This window comes from Pimephales promelas, chromosome 15 (genome assembly GCF_988280905.1).
Source record: "Pimephales promelas chromosome 15, fPimPro1.hap1.1, whole genome shotgun sequence".
Taxonomy (NCBI): Eukaryota; Metazoa; Chordata; class Actinopteri; order Cypriniformes; family Leuciscidae; genus Pimephales; species Pimephales promelas.
Genome location: NC_142783.1, coordinates 12,399,608 through 12,413,526, shown reverse-complemented (window position 1 = coordinate 12,413,526; position 13,919 = coordinate 12,399,608). Strand labels below are relative to the sequence as shown.

General features: G+C 36.5%; 1 protein-coding gene across 5 annotated transcripts in view; it reads right to left on the bottom strand.

Annotated features, from left to right (window-relative positions):
• npas3 (neuronal PAS domain protein 3) overlaps positions 1-13,919 on the bottom strand; it is a 385,360-nt gene that overhangs the window by 251,241 nt on the left and 120,200 nt on the right. For all 5 annotated transcript variants that reach the window (XM_089120156.1, XM_089120157.1, XM_089120158.1 and 2 more), the window contains one exon: positions 7,131-7,375. In XM_089120156.1, coding sequence (XP_088976282.1) covers positions 7,131-7,375 — 245 coding nt within the window. The remainder of the gene's footprint in view (positions 1-7,130; positions 7,376-13,919) is intronic.

Sequence of the window (13,919 nt, the reverse complement as noted above, 5' to 3'; positions counted from 1 at the left end):
GTAAGGAAGTATTCCATATCCATGGTTTGTTCAAATACATGCTGACCCAAACTGTTCTCAAATCTTGTTCAACAAAATCTGATTAATTTCAGCCAATCAGTTCCTTTCAATGAAGGTAAAAAACGAACTACAGTAAATAAATGTTATTTGTCCTCAACTGCTTTAATACATTTAGCTATTTTTCCCTTTGTTAGCTTATAATCTAAAGGCTAGCTGGAATGTACAACAACATATTATGAGTAGCTTGTAATTCCTGTAGTTCATTCAAAGCACAGCTCTAACATTATAATGGTCATGGGTTTGCTTCCCAGGAAATTCTTATATTAATAAAATATATACAGTCATATCATGTCAATATGAAGCTAGTTTTAAAGTAGCTTCACCAACACTGGTTAGCTGAGCTCACGAAAACATGTAGTGTGGGGGGTGATTTTCTTCAAGGTCTCTTTGAGTTTATTGATGAAATTATGCTAATTGGGACAAGTACATGGACATTTGGCTGCGACTCTGGAAACGCGTGTCGTCGTCTCCAAAAAAAAAAAAAAAAAAAAAATGAAACTACTCTTCAAGAGAAGCCATTATGCTTGTTAAAAAGCTTGAGTTTATGAGGTGCCGAAGGACAACGTCCTGGAAGACGAACCGAAACCACGCGAACAAAGAAAGAGGTGATTACGAAATCCTCTTTTCCTTAAAATAAAAACAAGTGGCCTGAAAAGCAGGAGGTTTCGTCGTATTTGGCTGAGTGACACATCTATGCAATGCAGCAGTCACCAGAGATCAAACACTGATAACCAGCGAACACGCGGCGGCTTCCAGCGCTGCCTCTAATAAAGACAGCGGGCCGCCGCATCTCAGGTATTAATCACACACAACAAAGCACTGTGTGTTTCTGTCAGTATGTTCCACTCGCTTCCACTGACTGCTGAATAGATTATAACCCAACTGATGAGAAAACCGCCAATTCAAACAGGATGTTTACAGTAGAACGGCACAACGACGACAAAACAAAAGCCACAACAGAGGAAAACTCTACTGTTCCAGTTGAATCCAAGTCTCAGCATCAGATGTTTCTCCTAGATCTCCTAAAGAGAATTAAATTAAACAAGGAATACACACTGTTCAAAAGTCTGGGATCATTTTTTTAAAGAAATTAATACTTAATTCAGTAAGGACGCATTGAATTGATCAAAAGTGACAGCAAAGACATTTGTCATATTACAAAAGATTTCTATTTCTAATCATCAGAGTATCCTGAAAAAAACTGCATCTACAAAAATTATTTTAAACATTGATAATTGATAATGAATAAGAAGCATATCCGCATATTAGAATGATTTCTGTGACTGAATTGATACTGAAAATTCAGCTTTGCATCACGAGAAGAAATTGCATTTTAAAATATATTCAATTAAACTACGGAGGCGTATTGCATTCACTTGAAGAAAAAAATCTACTCTGTTTTTCTGAATTAACGAGTTCATTTTTCATGAGAAAAAAAATTGCTCTGTTGTTCTGAATTAACGAGTTAATTTTTCATGGAATTTTTTTTTGTTCTGTTTTTCTTAATTAATGAGTTAATTTTTCATGAGAAAAAAAATATTTTGCTCTGTTTTTCTGAATTAACGAGTTAATTTTTCATGAGAAAAAAAAACATTTTCTCTGTTTTTCTGAATTAATGAGTTAATTTTTCATGAGAAAAAAAAATTGCTCTCTTTTTCTGAATTAACGAGTTAATTTTTCATGAGAAAACATTTTTTTGCTCTGTTTTTCTGAATTAATGAGTTCATTTTTCATGCGAAAAAAAGTTTTTGCTCTGTTTTTCTGAATTAATGAGTAAATTTTTCAAGAGAAAAAAATGTTTGCTCTGTTTTTCTGAATTAATGAGTTAATTTTTCAAGAGAAAAAAAGTTTTTGCTCTGTTTTTCTGAATTAACGAGTTAATTTTTCGTGAGAAAAAAAGTTTTTGCTCTGTTTTTCTGAATTAATAAGTTAATTTTTCGTGAGAAAAAAAGTTTTTGCTCTGTTTTTCTGAATTAACGAGTTAATTCTGTAAAACTGAGCAAAAAAAAAAAAAATTCCATGAAAAATTAACTCGTTAATTCAGAAAAACAGAGCAAAAAAAAAATCCATGAAAAATTATTTTTTCTCATGAAAAATTAACTCATTAATTCAGAAAAACAGAGCGAATTTTTTTTTTTCTCATGAAAAATTAACTCGTTAATTCAGAAAAACAGAGTATATTTTTTTTCTTCAAGTGAATGCAATACGCCTCCATAAATACGCCACCGTAAGAAAACATTTCTTTTAAATTGTAATAATATTTCACAATTATTACTCGGTGTTTCTTATCAAATAATCTCAGCATAAGAGACAAAACATCAATCTCGCAGACTCCAAACATTTGAAAGGTGGTGAACTCTACGTCAACATAAAACTATACAGCTATAACATGAATTTGGATAGGGTTTGAGACATTACTGAGATCCCTGGAATCTTTTTTCCACAGGAAAGCCTCCATTTGCTCTCCATTTATTCTCATCGCCGTCTAGGAGACACAATTGAGACATTCCAGAGATCTCATTTGTGATTTATTTCCCTGTGGGCATTGCCGTTGCATGTAAAATAAATTCGCATTTCACTCAATTAATTCCCCTCCGTTAATATCAGTCTCCGAGCAGCCGTTGGCACAAGATGTTTACGCCCAGGGTGATTAAGATGGAAAAGGGAGTTTCTGACATTCCGATGGAAAACATTCAAAGCTGCTATTTTGCAAATATTTCAGCCCATTTGGAATTCCTTTCCGGTGATCATAAAAAAAAGACAACTGGCATATGTGTCCTCGACTCGGCAGCTAACTACAGGCGCAAAACGTGTCAATTGTGGAGGCAGCGCTGTAGAGTTTGGGTGTGTGCGCGCTTGGTGAAGTGTGGCATTTTGGCGACTGCTCGCTGCTCTGCATGCATGAATAATGAATGCACAGGTGGTGGAGGGGGGTCAGGGGCCCGCGCCATCCTCCAAACAACAGAAAGGTCATGCTTGTTTGTGCAGTGTCCTTCAACAGATGTGAAACGCTTCTGACAGAGACTAGCAAATTTCGGTTAAAACGCTCCAAAAAAATTAGTTGATGGGTCAATTATGGTAAAGGTCAACAGGCGCAAAAGGAGAGAGGCGGCTAGCTTGCGCGACTTATGATAATAAATCATCACCTGAGGAACGGAGGTCAAATTCTTTTAGTTGTGATGCCAGTATTACAGGCTTTTATTACAGATAAAGGCCCGAATTCGTCCTGGTTTTGCATTCAACAAAAGGCGGCTTTGTTTTAAAGGGACAGTTCACTTTGAAATTCATTTTTGGTATGTTTTAGCTTACCTCAGTGTCTGTTTCCGCAGTAGTTTCAATTTTGATATTTTTAGGTCAAAACGTTCTTGTCTGTCAGTCATATAATGGAGGTCTATGGTCACCACCTCAAAGAGCATGCACAGAGAAGGCCAAATTAAACATGATTTAATGACTCGTGAATGTAAGTACACATTGATGGCCTAAAACACGAAACGAGCGGCTTGTGTGAGAAAACGAACAGTATTTATTTAGTTTTTACCTCTTGTAACCACAGTGATCTGAGGGCTTTGTGGCTGTGCATGGTTAAAAGAAATAAAACGATATAAATCTATTCGTTTTCTCACACAAACCGCTCGTTTCGTGTCTTAGGCCATCAATGTGTACTTACATTTACGAGTCATTAAATCATGTTTAATTTGGACTTCTCAGTGCATGCTCTTTGAGGTGGTGACCATAGACCTCCATTATATGACTGACACACAAGAACGGTTCGACCTAAAAATATCAAAATTGAAAATACTGCGGAAACAAAGACACCTACATCTTCGATGCCCTTGAGGTAAGCTAAAACATACCAAAAATGAATTTCAAAATGAACTATCCCTTTAATGGCGACTCTCCGTCGCACAAATGGCAGTGCCAAATTGTTCTTTATTCACACAGAAAATAAAATGAAAAGAATCGAAAAATGAAGGTAGATTTTTCTCATAGCAACGAATCATTCCGATTCGCGTGAGATTTGCCAAACGACACTGCTCACAGATTTCCCAAAAGGTTACGATCATCAGTTCTTATGGAGAGATGCCTTACAAGAAGTCAACTTGGGGTTTGTTTGCTTCTTTTCACAGCAAATATGGTGTAATAGCATCAGCGGCGGCTTCAGACCTCTATGTAAAGTCAATGGGAAATTGCCTGGAAGTCTGCACTGACAGATGAACCGGCTACTTCCAGGCACAGGAAACAATATCATTTTCTCACAGCTCACCTTGACTCGTGTGTGCAAACAGTCGGAAGGGAGAAAACAGGCTTGCCCTCTGAGCTCCGGGCCTGATGCAATAAGTCACCATATGCTCGTATTAGCATGCTCTGCATTACGGCATGCGGCGCGCCTCCCGGTCAGCTGTACGCCAATCAAAACACATGCACCTCTTTTATTCTAAACAACAATCCAGCAGGAGTCAGCGGAGGATGAGGAGAGAGCTCTCTGCCGCTGTAGGTCAGCCCCATCTCCTCTCTCCGATCGGAAAATAAACAGAGATTCATGAGCTCAGAGGAATCGGGAGCGGGGCTGAGTATCCATTAGCTCTAGCGATGCAGAGCGGCAAAACGGGAATCGATAACAGGTTCTGTTCGAAATGTAGTGCAAATAAAATGAGCCGCGCTACTGATTCAATTCAAACGGCTGCTGTCAATGAGATGGAAGGACACAAAGCGCCTCTCATTGTCCTAGAGGGTTTGGATTCACCTTGCTGAGCCTTCATTAATACATGGGGATGTGATGTACTTTATTCATTTCCTTCGCTTACATCATTTCCTGGACTGCATGTCGAGCACGTTGGTGTCGGACGTGGAAAAGGCAACGGACTCGTGGACCGGCCCTACTCCGAATTATTCACCATATACATTTTCTCATTAAAATGCATGCGGCTCTTCAAAGCAAGACAACAATGGTACCATCTGTTGTGTGCCGGCTGGAATACACAGAACAAAGACGCTGAAAACTGCAACTGTTTACTCTTGCCTCTAACACCGTTCACGGTACTACAGCCATTCCAGGTGTACAGTAGCAGTAATTAAGAAAATTAAATCAAATTAAAATATATATATATAATGTAAAATCTTTAGCTATAATTCCATACAAAAAAAAAAACAAAAATCAGGAAAATGATTATACAAATATTCTAAAAAAAAAAAAAAAATGTGGCAACTGTAATCATCAGAAGTACTAGTTCGTCTTTTTTGTTGAAACCCAGGTACTAAAAAATAAATATTACATTTAACCACGGCCATCAAATATAACGAGAAGAGCAAGTATCGAGCGCATCTTTTTTATTTTCATTGATCCCGACCGCATCCTTTATCACCAACCAATTAGCATTAGTTGATTAACCAGGCCCATTACTCAGCTAATCGTTACAGTCCAACTAGGAATCCATGGTTACTGTTAAATCTATAGGCTGCTTCAGTGTACTGACATTCGTAACTAATTAGGGTTCTGTAGGGCATGACACAGTCTTGTTTATTTATAACCGACAGCTATTTTTCTTCTCGAGCCTGTGGTGCAGCAAACTCCGGCCAGGAGGGAGCGAGTTATGATCGCTGTGCAGATCTCACTGGACTTTTGAATGCACGTCCATAGTTTCATAGACTACGTCCTGTCCTTGCTGGAAACCAAGAGTACTAACTGATGAGCTGTTGATTTTGTGGTTGTTTACCACTGACAATAATCTCAACTCATCCCCCACCAGTTTACAATGTGTTTACACTTACAGTATCAAGTTTCTATATTTAGTTATGCATGTTTGTAAGTTATGCATCTTCAGTTCATTTTGGATGCAGTAGCGTGACCAAAAATGGCAAAATTACTGAAAATATTTACTTACAATTGTAGTTGTGAATTAAGCTCAGAATTATTCATTTATTTCATATTTACAATAATTATTTAGAATCAGATTTATTTATTTTACTATTTTTGTTTTATTTAATTACCCTGAAGCTTGTCTGTTATTTAAGCTTCAGGTAGTCTAAATATAATTGCCGTCAAATCGATTAATCACAATTAATTTTTTGTTTATATATGTGTTTATGTATACATATGTGTATGGGTATATACTGTGAATATATATATATATATATATATATACACACAACATATATAATAACACATTTTATAAAGAAAATATTTTATGTTTAGATGCGATTAATCGATTTGACAATCATGAGTCATTTGGCAATTATGTTTATATAATGTGTTATTATATATGTTGTGTATATATATATATATATATATATACAGTATATTAGGGCTGTCAAACGATTAATCGCGATTAATCGCAACCAAAATAAAACTTTGTGTTCACATAATATATGTGTGTGTAGTGTGTATAATTATTTTATATATATAAATACACACATGCTTGTATATATTGAAGAAATATTTTAATTTATATACTGCATATAGATGTATATATCATTTATATTATGTATAAATATAAATATTTTATATATAAATAATATTTTTTCTTAAATATACATGCATGTGTGTGTATTTATATATATATATATATAATAAATATACACAGTGCACCCACATATATTATGTAAACACAAACTTTTATTTTGGATGCGATTAATCACGATTAATCGTTTGACAGCCCTAATATATATATATATATATATATATATATATCCACACACAGTATATACACATACATATACATATACATAAACACATATATAAACAAAAACGTCTATGTTAGATGCAATTAATTGTGATTAATCGATTTGACAGCACTACTAAATATTGCTATTTTTCTACATGGATGAACTTCTGTTTAGGAGTTATGAGCTGTGAGTTAGCCAGGTTTACCTTTTAATCTGGTTATGACATACCTTGAAAATTTGTACAAACATTTTCTAACTGTTGAAATTAACTTGAAATTATTGTCTTTAGTATTCAATATTCAGCATACTACACATGATATACATTCAATTGAAATAACCTGGGGGGAAAAATACAACAACAAAAAGAGCAAAATAAATCTTGATTTCTACTAAATCTTGAGCTTTACCTTTGACTGAGGTGTTGGGCGGAGGTCCTTCGATGCGCAGGTTCCACGGCGGGTCTCCCTGGTTGGCGAAGTCCCTCATCTTAAGGTAGCTGATTGTTAGGCGGATGATGGAGGCCTTATCCAGCTGGCTGGTGATGGCGCCGGGGAGCGGAAGCATCTTTGCCAGCTCGTAGAACTCAAAGTTTTCCTTCCCCCGGCGCGAGCGAGCGGCGTCACGAGACTTCTCCTTCCTTAGAGCCTGCAACCTGGCAGAAACGCAAGAACATCACTAATATCAACAACTGCTAGTCAAACCCTGACTGACTATGCCTTCTTGTTGGAAGACGTCTCATGACTGACAAAATGTCCATCATTTATGTTTAAAATGCTTGATTGATAAATGATTTGTTGATGAAGGACAATTGGTGAATCATAATTGAGCGTTTTAAATTTACATTGCATAGATATTGAAATGGACTCCATAGTCCTAGTCTTATTTTGTGCATGTTATTGTAAAGACAAAGCATCTTTCGGAAGTGTTTATATAGTAGCACAGTGCAATATTAATAAATAAGCAATCCACATACAGTGTGTTGTTAATCACAGTATCACACCATAAGCAGAGAGTAAACCTTGTTACTATTGACAGATTCGAAAATATTAGCCTCTATTCATAATACACACACGTAAACCCGATTCATCTCTATTGCGATATATAGCTATATGTCCCAACATGCCTTTCTCTTTTCAACACTGTTTTTCCCAGCCAAATAAAAGGCCCAGGAGAGACGGTCTGTAACTGAACTCAATAGCTGTGCCTGGCTCTTTGTTATTGACTGTATATAGTATCAAGAGCACACCTCTGTGCCAATCACAGACGGGGCAAGCAACCGCGGCGTTGTGGCGCTGGGCCGCAGCAGGCTAAAGTTGCAGTCACACCGACTTTGTTGTGCTCCGTCGGGAGACCTCGACTCAATTGATTCAGTCATTGGAATCCAGAAGTGGGTCGAAGTTGTGATTAGCTTTGGCCCGGGGTCTCGTGAGACGGCCCTGTGAATGACTTTTATTGCTGCCTTTTTACCACAGACACAGACGGCCAGCCAGAGATCTTCTTTCCCCGCCAAGCAGTTAAACAAAGAGAAAGAAACACAACACTGACCCAACCTTACCTGCATTTGAGCTTTTGAAACGATGCTAGACCGAAAATGCCCAAAATATACGCACACTCCCCCACACATGCCTGCACAAAACAATGATATATTATAAATTATGACTACTGCCTCGAAGTGCTTCTGTTTATTTTAAATCGAGTGATTTACAACTCTGCAGTGAGCATTTCTCTTTATTTATTTCCTTCTGAATAAAATTAGCTCCTTTCTGGCAGCAATTGCTAGCAACTCAACAAAGTGTCTACACTGGAAGTGTGCTCATGTTACAGAGTTAAACAAATGGTTAGAAAGAAAAGATTATATAAATTAGTAAGCCAGTGACCAGAAATATCAAGAGTCTGCTTCATAATTAATTTAAATATATATATCTAATCAAATACATCGCGATCAATTCATTATGTGTGCAGGGATATTGTCGTCAACAAATTAAAACCCATAACAAAAACATTTCCGTTACTCGAAACAAAACGAACGTTAACTGAAATAAAATAATACATAAATACATAATTTCTTTCAGTTACAGCAACATTTCTCATTTTCGTTTAGCTTAATGCCAGGTACACTCTGCAAAATTTTAGCCCCAATTTTCTACTTGCCGACAATTTTGTGAAAAATCGCAGACAAATGCTCAAAATAAGAGGCAAATTGGTGCTTGTTCACGTACTATAAGTATGGACGCTTGTTTCCACCACTGAATAAAAAAAAATAATAATAATAATTGCGACTTTTTCTCTCACAATTGCGAGATATGAAGTCAGAATTGTGCGAAATAAAGTCGCAATTGTGAGAAATAAAGTCGCAATTGAGAGAAATAAAGTCTCAAATGTGAGATATAAAGTCACAATAATGAGAAATAAAGTCGCAATTGCGAGGAAAAAAAGACAGAATTTAGACTTTTTATCTCACAATTCTGACTTTTTCTCACAATTGCGAGTTTACATCTCGCATCTCTGACTTTATAACACATAATTGGGAGTATATCACGAAATTCTGACATCTTTTTTCAGAATTGCGAGATATAAACTCGCAATTGCGAGTTATCAGACCAACTTTTTTCCCCCTCAGAACAGTTTATATCTCACAAAATATCTCTGACTTTACAACACGCAATTCTGACTTTATATCATGCATTTCTGACTTTATAACACGCAATTGCGACTTTATATCAATTAATTCTGACTTTATAACACGCAATTGTGACTTTATATCACACAATTCTGACTTTATTGTCAGAATTGCGACTTTATAACACGCAATTGCGACTTTATATCAATCAATTCTGACTTTATATCAAGCAATTCTGACTTTATATCTCGCAATTGTGAGAAAAAGTCAGAATTGTGAGATAAAAAGTCAAAATTACTTTAAAATTACTTTTACAAAATTAATTATTTTTCATTCTGTGGCAGAAACAAGCTTCCATAGTGACAATCCAGTAGTGTGAAATGTGTTTTAGACTTGAAATGACATCGCCGACAACCTACAGCCAATGAAAGCGCAAGATACAGGGCAAGGGAAAGTTCAGGGGCAGGAGTCATAGACTTCCAACAAAACATCAGCAAGCATGGCCTCTGCAAGCCATTGGCTGCATCCACATTCTTCCATGCTATATAGTAGGCGAAAAAAACTATGTGACAAAAGTAGTATGTCTGAATTCACAGTACCACTAAAGTTTGCAAAAAGTACCTGGATGACCTACTACCACCCGTGAGATTCTGAATTGTGCATAAGATGGGCACTTTACTATCCCATGATGCCACGAGGGAGGATTTGTGAATGGCTGGTAGGTCACATGATAATGACAACATGCCAGATGTAGTACGTGTGGAATACATTCATACTATATACACAGAACATACTTTTTTAGCGGCCATGAATTAATTATTATTATAGTACAATTACTAAAGGTAAAAACGATATAAATACTGTTTGTTTTCTCACACAAACCGCTCGTTTCGTGTCTTAGGCCATCAATGTGTACTTACATTTAAGAGTCATTAAATCATGTTTACTTTGGACTTCTCTGTGCATGCTCTATGAGGTGGTGACCATAGACCTCCATTATATGACTGACACACAAGAACGGTTTGACCTAAAATTATCAAAATTAAAACTACTGTGGAAACAGACACTGACATCTTGGATGCCCTTGAGGTAAGCTAAAACATACCAAAATTTCATTTCAAAGTGAACTATCCCTTTAGCTAGAGCAGACTAAATTCTTCTTCTACGGTCAACCACTGTCACGGCGGAGCAACAGTTTTGAAGAGAATCTTAATGCCGAGTAAGTTAACGTGTACAGTTAGATATCCAGATAACGCTCAATTTGATGGTGCACTGGTGTAGAACCTGCATCCTTAAAAACAAAATCCCCAGGGAAATGTATTCAAATAGAAATCAGATTCAAAACAGCTTTTTATTCATAAAGCACATTATTTTCAGTCACTTTAAGCACAAGTAAATATGCATGAACTCAGTGTATCAGCTAATAATGCACACGGCACAGGCTTTCTGCTGTTTACAGTCCCAGCACTGGTCCAAGGTTTGAGCTCATTGATTTATGATTTTCAATCAAACAACTCACAACAGCCGCTTTAATGCTTCCAAAACACAACTGCCCACTTTCTGTAGCGTTCATCATGTCAAGCCATTCTGAATTAAGTCGGAAATAAATCAGCCCAGAGCTTCTGCGTTCCCTGTTGCCCAACATTTAGATTAATTTTTTACCACCATAAATGCTAAATCAGTTATAGCAAGTGCCGAAAGATGGGGAGAGGAGAATGCCTTGATGGATGAAAAACGACTGTTGGTGGAGAAGAAAAACAGCAGATATTGTCTTCGCATTTTACCAATGAACAAAAAGCAACGGAGCCACAGAACGAAAACGCAGCCTCACAATTCCTACTCCGTTTTCGTAACGGTCAATAATTCCCAAGCAACTCCCAGCAAAAAAAAAATTGCCCAAAAGACCACCAATGACGCCTCGCGCAAATCTAATACTACAGTCGCAGATGCCGTGATCAATTTTTATCCTGTATGAAACTATCATTTCAACATCAAATATAGATTTGCTCCATGCCTTTGCATACGAGCGATGGATTTCTTTTCTCGATGGTGCTCCAGCAAACGAATAAAAACTCTATTTGATGGTCTACTGCTCAGACAGTATATAAAGCCAGTTGTAATGGTTGTTTGGATGCATAGTGCAACAGAGCAGCAGAATTTCATTTGTTCCACAAACTTGGAAGGCATTATGCTGTCCTGCCAAATTCGTCTTGATGCACCAAGGTTAGGTGACCTTCATTTTCGTGACATATTTATTACGTACTATGGGAAAATGCAACAAACACGAAATCACTGTGAGACTCATGCGGGACCTTTCAGTGAAATAGCACAGAGCTTTGTTTTGTGGCGTGGACTAACGGCAGCGGCTCCTGAGTAATGAGCGTTGTGTTATTGGCTTGTTTTCCGAGCACGAATTTATGATTTTGCCGTTTTTTTGCTTCCAGGCTGGTATAAAAATACTCCTAGATTATCTGCAACAAACATAAATGTGTTATAAACTTTTTCAGAGCATTTGCATCCTTAAAGGGTTTGAGTTTATGTCCATGAAAACATCCTGTAACAGTAATTGGCCAATCGGTGTCAACCAACACTATCTCACGACCAATTCGTACGAATTCGACGCATGATTAAAAAGTGTCTAATTCGTACTAATTCGTACGACCTCACTCGTACTAATTCGTACGATTTGTCTAAACCCACGTGATGGTTAGGTTTAGGGGCGGGGAAAGGGGTAGGTCATTCGTACGAATTCATACGAATTGGCCAATTCTTAAATTATGTACGATTTTTCAAAATCGTATTAATTCGTACAAGTGAGTCCGTATGAATTGTTACAAATTAGCCACTTTTTAATCATTCGTCGAATTCGTACAACTTGGTCGTGAGATCGGGTTGTGTCAACATTATATTTTCATCAGAAAGACCATACAAAATGTCATTGAATCACAAATTTTACTTAGCAAACGTAGGGCAGGATTTGACTGTATCCATCAGAAGCTGGAAGGATCGTGTAAAGTGGGCGTGGCATACCAGAATGGAGCCATTTGATTGGATAAATGATTTTAAAAGGCATTTGTACCGTACCTTGTGATTGACTATTGCTCTACATAGAAGTAAATTAGTAAATCTGACACACACACACAAACATCAAGAGGCTGAAAGTTCTGCAAATGATCATTTAGGGTTGAGGTAATTGCCTTCATCAGTGTAGAAAAATCAGGCAGAAGAGAAATGTCACTTTAGATTATCTTCTTGCCTCCTGAAGCAATAGATGACACTTGATCAGAGACTAAATGCCAAAACCAATCAATTCCTTTTGTGACTCTTCGCCACGCCGCAGTAAAAAAGGCCATAGTCTTGGTTCTTCTAATTAAAGTAAATGCTATCTCCTTGGTAACCTCATTAATATTCTCATTGACTTGGTTATACATACAGTATGTCATATGACTGGTCAAAATTAGATGGAGCACTTTTAATCAGCCAGAATGTATATTACTCTCTGAGAGACTATATTTTATATACAATTCGACGAAGAATCTTTTCACTGAAATAACGTTAAAACTTATTCTACAAGGTTGTTTGGACCAAAAACAAGCTATTTAGTTAATTCACCTTCGCATTTCCCCAGTCTTTCTGACCCTTAGAATTAAACAGGCTGTTTTATACTGTACTTTAAGACTCTATATGTAAATGAGCTCTTTTTTCGCATGTGAAATGAGGAGCAACGCCCCCATCTAGTTGCTGAACACTGAATAGTCATTGATTTTGTAAACTTGAGTGGTCATTGGGCTTTTGGTTCTGACTACATCAAACTCTTATCTAAAAGAGCAACTATAAAAGTATAAAAAAAAACCAACTATAAAAATATCCCAATCTAAGCTGCAATCTTTAGTTAAGTGCAAGGTCACGTCTCGCACATGAGCACTAATTCCCGTCTGTGCGTACTTCCCTCTCAATCAGTAAAATGGATCCGGTTCTGATGCGAGTCTCCATTGCCCTCAAAGTTCTGTCATTTGACTGTTCGTTTGTCCTGAGTGTGTGTGTGTGTGTGTGTGTGTGTGTGTTGGGAACACATTGACATTCTTCATTAATATGGACGTCAGTTCAGGAGATCTATTAGATGCACTGCTGTCATACATCAGCAAGTGCCGCTCTGTAACTAAACAAGAGGCTGGTGTTTGCATTGGTTTGCTCAGTTTTTCATCTGAACAGCTACACAACCTTAATATGAGGAATCAGAGGACCAAACTATTAAAAAATGTAAGTTAATGAAACTTAAACAACCAAAATCAAAGTCTTCACCAGTATACACATTTTAAATATTGAAAATAATTGTATATATATATATACATATATATATATAAATAATTATTTTCAATATATATATATATATATATATATACACACACAGCAAATATATATTTACTATACATATATATATATATATATATATATATATATGTATAGTAAATAAATATTTGCTGTAAATATATATATATATACAGTATATATATATACATACATACATATATATATATATATATATATAACACACACACACAAACACCCACACACA